Raw genomic sequence first — 17,725 nt, 5'->3', positions numbered from 1 at the left:
CTCCTCTAACACAGGCACTTCATCCGCACTAAGAGTATCTTCATCATCCGATGACTCCATACGGAGAGACAACTCACTGCCAGAATCGTCCCCTGCCTCCTCTCCCTCATATGCAGAGTCAGTCTCTGAACCATGGTCAGAGGAAGACTCAAACAGCAAACCAACAACCTGCTGAGCAGTAATCCTGCGGCTAGCCATTATACTTACTAAGATAGAAGACTGCACAAACAAGTCAACAACAACCAACAATGTGCAAACCAAGTAAGTAAAGAAATGTGTACCTTTATCACAAAGATCAATGTACTCAAAAACTATACAATCCAATTACAAGAGACAGCTGCACTCACCAGAAACCAACTCTGCAGTGACACAGCAAAAACCAACGATATCAAACTAGAAAGAAGAAAAAAAAACAAATTACTCACAAGACAACAAAATACACATCGAGCACCAATGCAAAAAGTTTTTGACACTCAAAAACCAAACATACTGCTATTATTACACCATTTGCAAAAAAAAAACAGGCAGAGAAATCAAACACATTTACATTGTACAAAAAAAAGTCTCTTACCAAACTACACAAACAGCAGAACCACCAGTCCCAAAACGGCAACGTGAAAAGAGGAAAAGCCTTCACCTAGAACAAAAAAGTAAAAAAAAAAACATTATAATTGCAATTCACAAAAAATATAACAATAAACATTATAACATGCTATGTCACTACCCAAATGGTCAATCGGGTTGTGTGCCAGGTGGGGCAGAAAACAAATTGCACCCTGGAAGCGAGGGGTCACTTCTATTTTTAATTGAACTAATTCCCTGGTGTCTAGTGGGCTTTTCTGCCCCCCCTGGGAGCAGAAACGGCGAAAAAATAAAACCGATCTGCCCCCAGAGGGGGCAGAAAAGTCTACAAATAAATTAGGGGCCCAAGGAAGCGACCCTTGCCCAAGGGGTCGCTTCCTACAATAATAATTAGATCCCTGGTGTCTAGTGGGCTTTTCTGCCCCCCCCCCCCCTGGGAGCAGAAACGGCAAAAAAATAACACCGATCTGCCCCCAGAGGGGGCAGAAAAGTCTTCAAAAAATGTAGGGGCCCAAGGAAGCGACCCTTGCCCAAGGGGTCGCTTCCTACAATAATATTTATATCCCTGGTGTCTAGTGGGCTTTTCTGCCCCCCCAGGAGCAGAAATGGCGAAAAAATAACACCGATCTGCCCCCAGAGGGGGCAGAAAAGTCTTCAAATAATTTGTGGGCCAAAGGAAGCGACCCTTGCCCAAGGGGTCGCTTCCTACAATAATAATTAGATCCCTGGTGTCTAGTGGGCTTTTCTGCCCCCCCTGGGAGCAGAAACGGCAAAAAAATAACACCGATCTGCCCCCAGAGGGGGTAGAAAAGTCTTCAAAAAATTTAGGGGCCCAAGGAAGCGACCCTTGCCCAAGGGGTCGCTTCCTACAATAATACTTATATCCCTGGTGTCTAGTGGGCTTTTCTGCCCCCCCTGGGAGCAGAAACGGCGAAAAAAAAACACCGATCTGCCCCCAGAGGGGGCAGAAAAGTCTTCAAATAATTTATGGCCCCAGGAAGCGACCCTTACCCAAGGGGTCGCTTCCAAAATAAAAAAAACACACATCCCTGGTGTCTAGTGGGGCATCCCTGCTCCACGATCGCGACGCTGTGCGCGATCGTGGAGCAGGAATGCCCTGTATTGAGACATCAGGGGAGAGGAAATACTCTTTACTCTCCCCCGATGCCTCAATACACTCCAAAAGGCCCCTGCCGCCCCACCGGAGCAAACAACACTCACCCTGCCTCTGTGGACGCCTGGAAGCAAATGGCTTCCAGGCGTCCGAGCACTTCCTGATGACGCCGGCGTGCGCTGTGCGCGCTGACGTCACCAGGAAGCGTGGGGGGGCTCGGGGGTGGCAGCGGAAACTCTTCCGCTGCCATCCCCGTCTGTGGGGGCACGATCGATGCCCCAGGGGGGGAGCGCCAGCGCTTCCCCCAGGGGCTGTCCTCATGACAGAGCGGTTCCGTCATGAGCACAGCCCAACCGATGCTCATGACGGAACCGCTCCGTCATGAGCATCCAAGGGGTTAATGGACTGGGAGACAAAATTAAGAGGAGCTTGGTGGCCCAATACATAAGGAGGTTGCAACCAGACGGGGTGCTCTTGAAGAAACCAATCTCCAGGGGACACAGTGCAAATTCCTGGGTAGAGTCGCCTACATCACACTGGCCCATGCGGTATATACATCAATCCAGAGGGGTGGCTATACTGGTAAGAAAGAACCAGAACCCCACCTCCTTCCGAGTAGTGAAACAGTGGATAGATCCTTCTGGCAGGTACGTGGGGGTGAAAGGGCTCTGGGGATGAAATGATGTTACTTTAATTCGTGTATATGCACCTCCTAGGTTACAGGCCACCACAATGGTGAAACTCTCTGAACGGGGTAACCTCCCCATGCTACATTTTGGGAGGAGATTGTATCAATGGTACTAAAGCTAGATAGGACCGGGACACCAGGGATGCCCACACCAACTACCCCGCTTTCACGCTTCATTACTACACTTGGTCTCTCGGATCTGTGGCACGGGTACAAGCCTCTGATAGATGATGCTCATACTTCTCAGGGGTCCAAAGGGTGTTTGTTCGCTTGGACTACATCTTTACCGCAGCCGGGGAGGTGGGTACAATACAGCACACAGAGACTTGGCCCAGGGACTTTCTCACCACTCCCCCCTAATGGTGAAATTGGGTAGACTGGTTCATGGGGGAGGTGCAGGCTGGAGACTCAAAGCGTGGGATTTGCCGGACTGGGATGTGGCCATTGGGTTACAGGTTGGCTTTGAAAAAATGAAGGCTCAGTCACGTCCAAGGTGGTGCTACCACGCTAGCACGAAGGCGATTTTAACAAACTGTATGTTGCTGAAATTTTTCAACTCACCTTTCTAATTGATTTTATTGGGGCACATCTTTTAAACTTTGCGGAGATTTCCTTCCCCCGCTCTTTGGTCCACCACGGAATTCTTCCCGATTGCTGTGGGGAGAACGTCCGGAGGGGAAGAGAGGCTTGACCACTTCCAGTGCACCACAGGGTGATGGTCTAGTGGTTCGTGCTCCTCACAGTATTTAAACTCCATGGCACCCCAGATGCGCAGCGGACTACCACGCTAGCAAGAGTTAGTTGGGGTGATTAACAAAGGCGATTTTAACAAACTGTATGCTAATGAAATTTTTTAACTCACCTTTCTGATTTTATTTTATTGGGGCACATCTTTTAAACTTTGTGGAGATTTCCTTCCCCCGCTCTTAGGTCCACCACGGGATTCTCCCCGATTGCTGAGGAGAGAGCGTCGGGAGGGTAAGAGAGGCTTGACCACTTCCGGTGCACCACAGGGTGACGGTCTATTGATTCGGGCTCCTCACAGTATTTAAACTCAATGGCAACAATGATGCACAGCGGGCGTGCCACTGACGCGCCGCTGGCGTGCCAAAGGCAAGCCCGTCCTCGTTCAGAACCCACTCAGCACAAGCCACTATGCCAATTTTATTTTTAAACTCCTGCAATACTCACGAGATGAGCTGACCCAGATTCGAGGTGCCGGCACTTATTGCCCCGGCCCTATATTAAAACCTCTGCACCCTCTGACTTTGAGGTCCTGTTCTCATTGTCAACTCACTCTAACTAACAATAAAATGAAGGATACTTCCCCCCCATAACAACCCATCTCCCGCCTGGCCCAAAACCTACAATCCTAGATCCAACCCCTTTAGGGAATGACGCAAGGCGCTTTAAATCGACACTTGTCAATGCAAGGTCACTAATAAAAAACGCACTGGCCTTCAGTGAATTTATAGAATCTCAGGGTCTGAACATGGCGTTTGTCACAGAAACCTGGGCTTACGCCGGCCACACCTCCGGGCTTTGCCATCTCCAGACTAGATCGCCCTCATAAAAAGGGCGGACGGCTAGCAATTATCTCCCAGGAGCATCTGACAGTCTCCTTTGAGCCCGTCCAATACGCCCCTAACTGCGAAGCACTGGTCTTTAATATTACTTTGACAAGCCAGTATTCCTTTAATGGAGTGCTACTTTACAGACCCCCAGGTCCTAATGCAACCTTTCTACACAAAAGCAGCCAGCTGTTGGACTTTAAAGTCCTTTTTCCTGAGTCCACCATCTATGGGGACTTCAACCTTCACCTTGAAAACGTAGCATCCAAAGATTAGGTTACTCTCACTGACCTTATGGGAAGTGTGGGCCTTCTACAGTTAGTGGATAGCCTTACCCATAAGGCTGGCCATGCTTTAGATGGCGTTTTCTCTGACAATCCGTATCTTAAATCCTCCTCTACCACACCGTTAACATGGTCTGACCACTCAGCCGGGATGTTCAGTATTTGGCCAGGAGCAGCAACTGAGTTGGGGCCCCCTTCCCTGCCCAAACTTGTGAAATGCCCTTGGCACAAAGTTACCCCAGAAATCTTCACAAGCCACCTACACCACTCCCAGTGGACCTGGACGAGGCCACAAATACTTACCACAACTGGATTACCGACAGTCTTGACATCATAGCGCCCCTAAAAACTACAACTAACTAAAGGACTTCCCCATCTGAGCCATGGTTCAACGATAGCCCTGGACAACAGGAACAAGCCTGTTGAAGGCTGGAAAGGAAATGGCGTTCGCATTATGACCCCGATGACAAGATCACCTGAAAAAAAGCCATTGCGGAAAACAAAACTAAAATCTTAACAACAACAAAATGCTACTACTCCACTAAAATTAGCGCATCCCTTCATTCCACCAAAGAACTCTTTTCCACAGTTCAGAAATGGAGTAAACTTCCAGTTCAGAAAAATACAGGGGGTAGACCAAGATTTTTATCATCTGCTAGCAGACTCCTTCCAAGCTAAAGTCAAAGTAGTCTCTGACTCATTTATCTCCATCCGCCAGGTGGCGGGAAGGCAACCTAATTGACCCTCTTCCACTACGATAGAGGTCTCAAGCGGTGGAGGCATCCCAGCAGCTACTATCCCCTGCTTTTATACCTTTAACACGATCTCAGAAAGACAGGTCATGTGGATTCTCAGTCAGACAAGATCAGGTTTCCCCTGGGACCCTTGCCCACCAAAAATCCTCCACCTGGCCCCTGAGGTTATAACTAACTACCTTACAGACATCTTCAACTGTATGTTCTCCAATGGATATTTTCTGATACCTTGGAAGAAGGCATCTATTCTCCCGCTGCTGAAAAAATCAAACCTGGACAATATCGATCCAAACAATTACAGGCCTATTTCTTGACTACCTCTCCCAGCCAAGATCGTAGAGAAGGCCATGAATATAGAACTCAACCAGTTTATTGACAATATCAAACTCCTAGACAGCGCTCAATGTGGCTTTAGAAGTCAACACAGCACTGAGCTGGCCCTGATCAATGTGTCGGAGGAAATAAGAGAGGTCCTGGACACAGGTGGGAAAACAGCCCTGATCCTTCTGGACCTCTCGGCGGCATTCGACACGGTTGATCATGATCTTCTAATAAGCTGACTCTTTTCGGTAGGGATCAGGGCTCAGGGGCAGCGCTCTGGCTCTTCTGAAGTCCTTTCTCCGTGACAGAGAGCAACTTCCTGGTTCACCTTACCCTGCGGGGTGTCACAAGGCTCCTCGCTGAGCCCGACACTTTTCAATCTTTATGTCACCCCCTCTGCCCTCTCATAAAGTCCTTTGGTTTTAAGACAGTGTCTTACGCCGACGACACGCAAATCATTGCGTCCTTTTCAGGTGACTCAACGGACACTGCACTGAGATTTCATGACTGCTTGCTCGAAGTTGGGCATTGGATGTCCTAAAACTGCCTGAAACTAAACACAGGGAAGACTTAGGTACTTCTATTCGGGTGCGATACCTCTGTTTGGCAACCAAGCTGGTGGCCACAGGAAATGGGAGAGATTCCAATCCCTAGGTCTAAGGTGAAAAACCTAGGAGTCTACTTTGACACCAAGCTGTCCTTCGAAGGGCAAATCAATGCAATCCCCTCTGCATGTTTCTACATGATCAAAACTATCAGGAAAATTCTTCCCTACACCTTGCAAGAACTCCAGAAAGCGATGGTAACAGCTCTTATCATGTCTAGGATAGATTATTGCAGTGGGCTGTTCCTCAACATACAATCACGCCTCCTCAACAAAATGCAGGCCCTCCAAAACGCAGCAGCGTGCCTACTGCTTGCTATGCCGAAACATCAATCAGTGGCTCATGCCCTCCCAATATTACACTGGCTACCAGCTAAAAGAAGGATCAAATTCAAGGCCCTCTGCGTCGCCTTTAAAGCACTACATGGTCTTGGCCCTGACTACTTCGCAAGTTCAAGTGGTACATCCCAGAGAGGCAGCTCCTCTCTGCAACAGCCGCAAATCTGATAATCCCCAGGGCCAAAACGGCCTCATGGGGGAGGGGGAGGAGAGTTTCATTGCAGGCACAGCCAGATTGTGGAACTCACTCCTACTGGCACGTAAGGCAGAAAACAATCTCCTGGCATTTCGTAAACTTTTAAAAACTTAGCTCTGCAACAACTAGCCCCGTCACACTTTCCTAACACCCCTCTCTGGCTAGATCATGGTAATCCACCGCACCTAGACACCTCCGGGTAATAGTGCGCGTTACAAATTTAAATTTCATTTCATTTCATTGCTATGGGAAGCATATAAGATGGTCCTCCAGGATAGTGCCCAGAACCTGATTGACCATACAAAGAAGAAAGCGGTAGGGGCCCTGAAGCTGCATGAGCGCAAACTTTTGTAACTCAAAAGATACCCGGGTCAAGGGCTAGACTCACCCAGGCTTAGGTAGTTGGAACTTCTGATAGCCGAATACCGAGATCTGGCACAAGAAGGGGCAAAGAAACAAATGCTTGTTACACTCCATAGGTTGTATAACACTTGCTTAAGGCCAGAAAACTCCTGGCATGGTTAGGCAGGAAGGAAGTGGAGGCCAGATGGGTGCACTAGATAGTGGGACCAAGGGGAGATTTGCTATGGATGAAACTATCACTGGGGTCTTTGCCCACTATTATTAGGAGTTCTACAGAGTTAGGGCACTGCACGACGCACCACACATCGTCCAATACCTGCTCTTGGTAACCACTCTTGTGTTAGACGGAATCTGAAATCACGTTGGCAGAGGTTCAGGCCCCCATGGCAAAGTTAAAATTCAATACGATGTCGGGCCCCAGCTGGATTCCTGAGGACTTTTTTAAGCGTTATGTAGGATTGCTTGGACCCCATATACTGAACATGGATTTAGAGGCCAGCCAGCATGGCACTCTTCCACAAGATCACAGGCGGGCTGGTATAATAGTGATATATGAGGACAATAAGCCAAAAGAGCACTGTGACTCATACCATCCGATTTCGCTCCTTAATATGGAGGTCAAGATTTTAGCCACGATATAAACCGCTAGATTCATACAGGTTATCACGTCCCTGACCCACAGGGATCAGTCAGGCTTTATGCCTGGCAGGTCAACAAGTTATAACTTAAGGCGGGCGCATAATTGAATGAATGAAGTAAAAGCCCGGCCAGCTGCGCATGTCTTTCTTGCGCTGGATACGAAGAAGACGTTTGATGATGTGCATTGGCCCTTTTTAGAACAAACTCTGGTGAAGTGTGGGTTTGGTCCCCAATACAAGAAGTGGGTGAAATTACTTTATCAAGCCCGGGCAGCAGAGTTGGGACATAGTCCTCTAACTTCCCTATTTGTAGGGATACAATGCAGGGTGGCCCCTTGTCCCCCCTCCTGTTCGCTCTTACAATAGAATTACAGGCCTGTATAGTGCAAGATCACCCCAGATTCCGCGGTTTCCACATCACGGCAGCGGACGAAGACGAGGAGAAAATTTCGCTCTACAATACGGAGCCGACCATTACCCGCCCTTTAATCTTCCACCTGTTTGAGGAATATGAGAGTTACTCCGGCTATCGAATTACTTGGGATAAGTCAGTATTCTACCTTCAGTGGGGCGGTATAGATACCTCCCTACTCCCCTGTCACTTGACATGCGCAGATGATGGCTTTAAATATCTAGGTATTTTCAAGACACTGGGGAGAGACCTCTGTTACGATCAGAACCTGGGGAGGGTGGTGAGAGCTTGCCGGTAATAGATGAAGAGGTGGAGAGGGCTACCCCTCCCTCTACTGAGGTGAGCAGCCATGTGTAAAATGATCTCGCTCCTAAAACTGCTGTATGTTTTACAAACACGTTCTATATGATTCCTCACTGAGGTCTATCATAGGCTGGCGGGTGACATGTGAATCTTGCTGTGTGACAGGAAATACCCCAGAATTGCCCTGAAACTTTACAACAGAACCCATATAAGGGGGGGGTTTGCTCTTGAAGCGTTTTGAAGCGTGTAAAACGCCCAGCAGTTCTTTACCTGGTTTCATTTTTTATTTCACTTATTTATTAAAAGCAAACTAAGCCATTTTTTTATTAGAAAGGATGAGCTATATATATGTTGAGCATTCTCAGAAATATGGTTAATTGATAGTTGGGATGATTATGAACTGGAAAAAAAGGCGCTCACTAAGTACAGTAAGTATGTGCTAAATTGTTTCCACCATAGGTGCCCAGGAGGGAGGTAATCATCCAACACCTCCCAATCAGACCATAAGATCTGTACAAATTTTGAAACAAGCCCTGGCACACTAATGTATCAATTGAAAATTATATCAATAATATTGGTTACAAGACTCAGTATATACAAACAAATGCACAATTTATTGGTTGTTCTTGTTGAGACTCCAGCCAACACGTGTTTCGTCGCTCGGGACAAGACACATGATGCCGGCCATACTGAGGTGCCGGTGATTTGGAACTTGTATTCAGACGCTGCAAAATATAGCGCGTCGCGGGCTGATTTACCTTACAGCCCATATCTAAGCACGGAGTGTATACACATCGTGCGTGATTGGTATCGGGTTCAACAAAAACCCTGTATTGGATTGTATTGAAACTTGTCCAGCCTGTATTGGATTGTATTGAAACTTGTCCAGCCATATTCAGACTGGAACGGAATTAGTAACAGTCAGAAGGCTCACAAGACCTTTCCATTGACTGCAAGCCCTGAGGAAGTCGCGGGTGTCTTGTCCCTAGCGTCGAAACACGTGTTGGCTGAAGTCTCAACAAGAACAACCAATAAATTGTGCATTTGTTTGTATATACTGAGTCTTGTAACCAATATTATTGATATAATTTCCAATTGATACATTAGTGTGCCAGGGCTTGTTTCATTCTCAGAAATATGTGCAGCTGAGGCCTGCATTATACAAAGCATTGAAAATGCAATAGGTTTCGCCTTTAATTAAGTTAAAGCCATTTGCTTTGCTAATGGTATTGTATAGCAAAGCAAATGGCTTTAACTCAATGAAAGGCGAGACCTATTGCATTTTTAATGCTTGTTTAAACTGGTTTTCTTTCGTCTCTTTATCATCTTTTCTTTTTTGTACTGTTGTTTCCTCATCTTGTTTTCCTTCTCTCTCTCTGTTTAATACCGCTCACTCCCCATCTGTCCAATTCCTCCCTTTCTTTTGTTCTGTTTGAACCATTTTTATTTCTTTGTGTCTTTTTTTACTGTTCTCTCCCCATCTTTTTTGCTCTGCTCTTCTCGCTTGCTACGCTCTCAATTACTTTTCTGCCTTCTCTCTTTTGGAGCTATTATTTCATGCTCTGTATGTTTAGTGCTTTAAATGGAAATATAAAAGTGGTGGTAACTGGGAGCCCTAATCATGATGCACATATGCATAAAGACACAGCTATGCTGTTTAGCATGGGCAATTTTAATTTTTAATTTTTTTGGTTTGAAAGAGCATTGGCAAAACACATTTGCAAAGCCAATAAGTCTGCATTAGCAAAGCCAAGAGGGAAGCCCTAACAATTGGCTTTACTAATTCTTGTTCTGCTGGTGACTCCCTCTCTTCCCGTCTTCCCACACATCTGTCCATCTCCTTTCCCTATTCATGCCTTCATTTCTCATGCTGTTCCTATGTCTTGGTGTCTCTTTTCCAGCCTTTCTTTCTTAACCCGTCTCCAACTCTTTCTTTCCAGACGAATCTCTACCTTTTCCTATCTCACTTTTCCTATCTCTTGCGACTTGGCCTAGCTTCTCTTCTCCCTATACCTGCAGATTTCTCTGATCTATTTTATTGTCATTATTTTGTCTCCCTACCTCCCTTCATCGCTGCCTCTTTCACTTTTCCTGCCTTGCTTATGTCTCTAGGAATCTCTCTTCTTGTCTCCCTCGCTTCTCGGGTCTCTCCTCCTGTCCCACCCCTCTCACATTAGGGTTTTTTTCTTGAAGTCCTCTTCCATCCTTTGCTTCAGTTCTGTCTCTTCATGTCAGCTTTTCTAGTTTTACTCATATTTCTTTCTCACGTCTTCCTTTTTTTCACCTTTCTTGTCTCTCTCCCTGTTTTTACCTCGCTCTCTTCATGTCTCCTTTACCTGTGTCTCTCATTATGTACCCTCCCCTCTCTTATCCTGTCTCTTTTCCTCCTCATGCTCCCTGTCTCCTTGCCTTCATTTCCTCTCCTCGGGTCCCATCCCTGCGTCTTACTCTACTCCTCTCTCTCCAGGTGTCCATCTCGCGCTTAACCTCCAGCTCTGTCTCTCTCGCGTTCCTCTATATTCATATATATTCCTTACGCTGCTAACACCTCGCCTGTGGCTAGCCCATCACGCACAGACCGAGGGACTCGAGGGGGGGGGGGGGGGACGACACAAAACACGGTATCCTATCTCACGCTCTGCCAAAGCGGAAGTCAGGCAATAACGGGCCAAAAAGCAGGTGGCCAATGGGACGCCCACATTTAGGAAGGAACGACCCTGACAAACGCATGGCTTCAGGATGTAGATATGAATTATAGTTTGTAAACTCTGGAATTCAATGAAAGCCATGCAAATTGTGGCGATTTACGCTCATTTAGAAACGGCCAGCAGGTGTAGTGGCACCAGGGCACCACAGCTACAGCAGTCTTTGCACAAAAGACACAGGAAGGACGCATTTCCTCCTGGTTCCACTTATTTGCACCCTTGCTAATCTGAGCGGGCATTTGGCCAACCCGAAGAAATTAATTTTCGTACTATGCCCGAGCCCACGTTAAGATGGAGTTCCTTTTGGGTGGGGAGCAGCCTGGCTCCTGCAACTGCCACTCTCCCACTATGTGAATGAAGCAAGAAGTCTCACAGCGTGGGCGCTCACACTTTGAGTTCCAGGGGTTCTCTCACACTCGAGTATCAAGGCGTTATCTCACACTGCGAGAGTCAGGGGTTCCCTCACACTCAGAGTATAGGGAGTTCTCTCACACTGTGAGAGCGAGGGTCCTCCTTTCACTGTTAGTGTCAGGTCAGCGCGGGAGGTTTGTATCAGGCTCTTCTCTCGATCAAAGTGCGTCTGTGGGGTTCTGCCCACAGCCTCCTGTGCCTGTCTCTTTGGATGCAGCGGGTGTCTCTTTTAAATCGTGAAAGTAATTGCTTGGTGAAGTTAGGCATCCACGGTCAGCTGACGTCTCTCTAGGCTCTCTCTGACGGTGGATGTCTCCTTCAAGTTGTAACAAGTATGTGGTTGCACTACCCACTCTGGGTATGTCCCCTTTGGGCACTACTAAGTCCTATGTTTGTAGGTTTCAAAGGTTTGAAAAGACGAAAACACAAATTTTGGGGAATTATAGATTTGTTGTTTTAATCTTCATACGTTTCATTAAATGTTTCAATCACATTAATTTTCCATGATTTGCGGACTGTTTATTCCTTCCAATGCATTTCGGGTTATATAAATACCCTCGTCAGGGATCAGTGCTAGGACAAAACGTCATAAAATAATAATGAGGAGTATTTTCCTTTTTCGAATGATGTGTTAAACATATCTGTCTGTGCTTTCAACTGGTCAAAATTAGTGTGGGGCTCATCTATGCTAATAGTGTGTTAATACACGAATGTTTCAGGGTTAGTTCACCTAGTTGTGAAGGTTGTGAATGTTAAAGTGCAATTCGGTAGTCAATTCGCGTTGATATTGGTTTCTTAGTGCCATTTGTTAATGTTCACTGTGCATTGTGTGTGCGATCAAGTTGTAGGCAGCTAGTCACCGGGTGTCTCCGTCCAGTTGTCGGTTGTCCGTCTCTCGCAGTGGGCGTCTTGTCTCGGTACAGCTGTGAGTGGCGTGTCTCTGGCGGTGAGTGTCTCTGTACAGCTGCAAGTCGCCCGTCTCTAGCAGTGCGTGTCTCCGTACAGCTGTCGGTCTCTTTTCCCTGGTGATCAGTCTATAGCGCGCTAAGAGTCTCGCCGTAGCTGCATGTTTATTTTTCGGTGGTTGTGCTGTCTCTGCTAGTCTGCTCTCTCCGTACATGCCTGCGATCTCGGCTGGCAGTCCATGCGCCTCTCTTCATTACCTACCGCCCCTCCCCCAGGCCCCTGCGGGCTGTAACCTAACCCCTGGGAGGCGCTGAGCAACATTTTGGCGGCCACCCCGAGCCTTGTATCAGATCCCAGCTTGTTTCTAGTAGTAAAACGGAGTGAAATGCAATCTCCAGAGAATGTGCAAGAAGAGGCTGGCGCAGAAACTTGGCTGGAATCTCGGCGTCGGCTAAGCATTGTGTGATTCTGGGCAAATCACTTAAACTCCCCGTGCCTAAAACCCCTGTTTAATGTATCTGGTGCTCACGCTCCAATACCTCCGGGACCATTTTGCTCTAAATGAAAACAAACTAAAAACGGGAGCAATTCATCGTGCTGCCCATGTTTTAGCGCTCGCCAGTGAAACCGAGTGAAATGCAATCTCCAGAGAATGTGCAGTAAGAGGCTGGCGCAGAAACTTGGCTGGAATCTCGGCGTCGGCTAAGCATCGTGTGATTCTGGGCAAATCAATTAATCTCCCCGTGCCTAAAACCCCTGTTTAATGTATCTGGTGCTCACGCTCCAATACCTCCGGGACCATTTTGCTCTAAATAAAACTACAAAACAAACTAAAAACGGGAGCAATACATTTGTGCTGCCCATGTTTTAGCGCTCGCCAGGCAGCTGATGTAGACTTTTCTGTTTCTGCCGTCCCACTTGGACGATAATTTTTTATCGCCTGCTTGTAAATATGCCCCTTGGGAGCATATCAGCAACACCCGGCGATAATTATCGCTCAGCGCTCTTAGCGTGAGGATAATTATCGCCGGGTAACGTGGATTTTTATCGCTGAGCTAGCGTGCTATTAGCAACGCTTATCTCCTCGGCGATAAAAATCCTCACGCTAACTGCCTAACGTGAGATTATCGCTGGAAAGCTAGCGATAATCTCACACAATGTGGCGTTAACTTGCTGATAGGGATTCACAAACTTAGCCATGATATCCACCTTCCATAGGATATCATGGCTAAGTCAGTCCTGAAGCAGGCGTAAGGAATGTAGCGATAACTGGGGTTATCGCTACTTTTCCTGACGCTATGCTTCTTAGCGTGGGGCTTGATGATAGGAGAAATGTCGCTTAGCGACATTTCTCCTGTCATGTTAGGTCAGGAACACCCACTTTGCATCTCATTAGAGATGCAAAGCTGGGCGTTAGGAATCCTGACGCTAAAGCAAGGTTTCATTTAGCGTGGCCTTGCTAATTAGGCGATAAAATTATCGCCGCTTTTCGGCCAAAAAATCGGCGATAATTATTGTATCGCCTGCTTGTAAATATGCCCCTTAGTTCGAGTCTCGGTGTCAGCTCAACATATTGTGATTCTGAGCGAATCACTTAATCGACCCCTGCCAGGCAAAATGACTGTCGCCTTAACTCCTGCTCAAGCGCCGGTGTTAATGATTAAGTGTCGGTGCTCAACATCACGAAACCACAGGCTTAAACTAAGCACTACTTTTAAGGTCCACAAGGCGAGACCGATTGCAAATGCTTGTCTAATGTATTTCGACCGCTGATTTAGATGCGGCTTAATTTCTTTCATTCGTTTCGTTTCCTTTCCTTCCCTTTTCCAGCTGCAGAAGCTAGTAGTGCGCTGCCGAATACCCTCGAACCATACCTTTTGCGCAGGCGTGATTTGGCTAAATAGAAAGCACGCGCTTGCGCTCTTCAGTGATATAACACCGGAGAGCAACATTAGTTTCCATGTACAGCTCATTACAGCACATGCGCAGTTTAGGCGGTGGCCAGATCTAACGGGGGACCTAAACTTACTCAATCGGGTTACTGGCGTACCAAGGGCTTCTATTTCCGGCTTTGATGCCTCTACCTTTCCAAGATGGCGATGCTGGCAGAGCGTGAGTGCCTTTAAATAAGGGGATTCTTGGACATGCAATTTCTATCAGCAGTTCGTTTAACAGTTATTAAGGTGCTCCAACCACCGAGGGAGCTATGAACTATTAGCAGTGCGTCTACTGTGGGAATCACATAGATTCGGAGCCGGTACAGTTAGGAAGGAACGCACAAACCATGGGGCAGATTTACAAGCCCCTTGCGCCACTTTTATGTCACTTTTAACATGGGAAAAGTGAAGCAAAAGTGGCGCAAGGGGCTTGTAAATCTGTTCCCCAGTTTCTAGTTGGTGGATGCCCACATACATTGGTGCATTCCACGATGGGGGTACAAAGTTGTATCTTGAGAGGAAATTTCACAGCTGTATAATATGAATTGCGAGTACATATCTGGTCGTGTCTTACATTAATTTTCTTTGATAGGTCTAAATTTGCAGATAAAAGTTACTCAAGTTACCGACGACATGTGATTCTCATAATATGTATGAGTCCGTGAAAATTCAGTCTATTTCGCCGAAAATATTGTCCGTTTTGTCCCCTGTTGTACCCCTTTTACCAGCCTTCACTCACACACACGCACTCGATCTCTCTCTCGGCTTAAACCATTCTTTTTCCTTCAGAAAACTAATCTGCTGACTTTGTCTGTCTAATACTGAGAACGCAGGTACTGAAACAAGCTATGTTTTTATTGCGCCTCCCAGGGCATCTGTGTTTGTGTTAAGACATATGTAGCGTATATTTGCAAAAAAGAGTTCGCGTAAGCGATCGCAAAGCGATACTATAGAATACGGGTTTCAAAAGTGCTCCCAAAAAGCGGATTGCATGGCTAGCACGCGCACAATCACGCGCATCGTGCCGCCATGCAATCCGCCTTTTGGGAGCACTTCAAAGGGTCCGCTCCCCCGCCCCCAAGCGCGCGCCACGCTCCGCCGGGCTTGTTTTTTTTTTTTTAAAAAACTTCATGCGCGAGGCGCGCGTGCGTCCAATGCTTGTTTCAACTGTCTTCAATTTGTTGCAGACAACCAACTGTTCCAGAGAAAAATCCAGTTGATAGCTCTTGTATTCGGGGGCGTTAAGTAAGGTATCATTAAGTTATTGTTCTTGAAGAAGTAAGTTTCAAAAAGTTAATAATTTTCCACTTGGAATTTCAAGCAGGGACTACTGACTACGTAAAAATACAGCGCCACATGTGCGTCCTTTAATCTTCATTTATTATAAAGTGACCAATTAGAATAACTACGCTGTTCTTGCTTGCACTACTAAAAGCATGTAAGTACTGGGAACTCCGGAGGACAAGAATGCAGTAAACACACCCCATTTTAAAATATATATTTTTTATTGGAACACTCACGATCTATATAATAGTAACGGCAGTAAAGTACAGCCTCGGTGTGCCTGTGTTTTAATTTTAAATATGTTTGCATTCCAATATCTTTTTTTTCTTTCCAAGGCTTTTCCAATCATACATATGCAATAATAAAAAGGTAACGAACGAGGAAGCTCAGAAAATTAAGCTATGCGACCTGCTGCCTCTGCCTATCGATGCCAGAGTTATTGTTCATCTGACATGCGATATGAAAGATGTACAGGTATCTATCTGTGCAATAGGCTCGTTAAGGATTTGGTTGCCTTGCATGAGTGTAATGCTGTCAATGCAAACAGCAACAGCTCACTTGCAGGTGTTTTTTCAGGATGGGGTGGGGGGCGTTAGGGGTTAAAAGAGAACACTGTTCCAGCGAGGCTTACATACAATACCTAAACGGAGTTCGGAAGTGCATGTGGACAGTAAATACACTATTTCCATAGTCCTCAATAGATTATTTGTACCAATCGTAGGGAGAGACACAACATGCTTTCAAAAAAGTTGACGTTTAAGTCCTGCTATTATCTTTGGATTACCGTCTCTACTTTGGTCTATTTTTTGGCAACCATGTACACACCAAGAATGGTGGTGTGCGGACTCAGTTACTGTAATACGTTTTCTGGGTAGTGATACCTAGGGGGCCTCAGAGCCCACCTACGAGATAAAAGTAGTGTACACTCTACCACTTAAACCACGTACCCAGAAGTCCCCGTAACAAATGTGCCACGTATCCTGCTTGACTCTGTACCAAGGCTTATGATTTTATATCCAAATACACCCCTCTACAAACACCTATTAGGAACTGTGCCCCGTTCTCTGTCACACCCCAACTATACATGCCAACTTTCCTGACAACATTTTAAAAAAAAGATTCCGATTACCTCTCCGCTATCCACTCGCACCAGCTGCAAGTGAAGGCAACGAGAGACAATCGGAAATCTGGTCAACTCTGATTGGCACGCTGAGGCACCGTGCTATAGGAAGAGCTCGATGAACATAGAACACGAATCCTGCCATTGGTTCCAAAATAGCCCACCCCGACAAGACGACACGCCCGCTTCAGAAAAACGTCCCACGTCTGTAGACGCGGAAGTGGTGGCCCAGCCGCAGGTGGGCCGATACTTTAGTTACATCATTCGCTGGCGGTTGCTTGCACCTGCCACACGCCTAAACCGAAGCTTTGGAACAGGCTGAGGAGTAACGCCATCTGCTGGAGGAAGACAACAAGCATTTACAATGCAACGGTCTCAGCATTGTTAAAGTTAGAGCTATTGGCATTGCTCATGACATTGTTTTTGTTAGGTCTCGCCTTGCTATCGCGTAAGCGATTGCAAAGCGAGACTATAGGGGCTTTTAAAAGTGCTCCCAAAAAGCGGATTGCATTGCTAGCACGCGCACAATCACGCGCTTTGTGCCGCCATGCACTCTGCTTTTTGAGAGCACTTCAAAGGGTCCGCGCCCCCAAGCGCGCGCGCCACGCTCCGCCGGGCTTGTTTTTAAAAAATGTTTTTTTACTTTAAGCGCGAGGTGCGCGTGCGGCCAATGCTTGTTTTTTTTAACACCCAAATTCAGCAGGTGCTAATTTACTTTAATTATTCAGACCTGTGGATAATCAGCCCGCCAGATAGCCCAGGTCTGCCTCACTTAAGCGCTTCGCCCAGAGGAAAAGATCTGGTTATTGCAAACATGAGTTCCAGGAAGGGAAAGCAGTCGAAAGAGACGGGGTCAGTTTTGTTACTTCTTCTTTTAGTTTATCTATTCGATTTACGCAATGCCATTGGCATCTACAATGATACAAGGTAGCACAAACGTACTGCTCCAATGATAACGTGCAGCGCTGAGATACTGAGGGGGGAATTTGAAATGTTTATAATCTGGTACAATTCTTTAACGCCGAATTTAGTTTATTATGCATCGTTGTATCGCTGCACCCCCAGTAAGAACAGCCCTCTCCAGCCTCAAACCCCAAGTTAGGGCGCCCTATCTTCTCTCGTAGAATCTGAGCTGTCACAAGCGAAAGGTCGTTATTTTGAATGTAATCCGTTTGACGTCTCAGCAGTATGT

The 17,725-nt window shown here is 46.6% G+C and overlaps 1 protein-coding gene across 1 annotated transcript in view; it reads left to right on the top strand.

The window, feature by feature from the left end:
- Positions 1–14,265: 14,265 nt before the first annotated feature.
- Positions 14,266–17,725, top strand: part of PINX1 (PIN2 (TERF1) interacting telomerase inhibitor 1) — a 547,240-nt gene continuing 543,780 nt past the window's right edge. The window contains exon 1 of the mRNA XM_085610422.1: positions 14,266–14,304. Coding sequence (XP_085466548.1) covers positions 14,286–14,304 — 19 coding nt within the window. The 5' untranslated portion in view covers positions 14,266–14,285. The remainder of the gene's footprint in view (positions 14,305–17,725) is intronic.

The sequence above is a fragment of the Triturus cristatus genome, chromosome 6, assembly GCF_964204655.1.
Source record: "Triturus cristatus chromosome 6, aTriCri1.1, whole genome shotgun sequence".
Taxonomy (NCBI): domain Eukaryota; kingdom Metazoa; phylum Chordata; class Amphibia; order Caudata; family Salamandridae; genus Triturus; species Triturus cristatus.
This window is presented reverse-complemented; position numbering and strand designations above follow the sequence as displayed.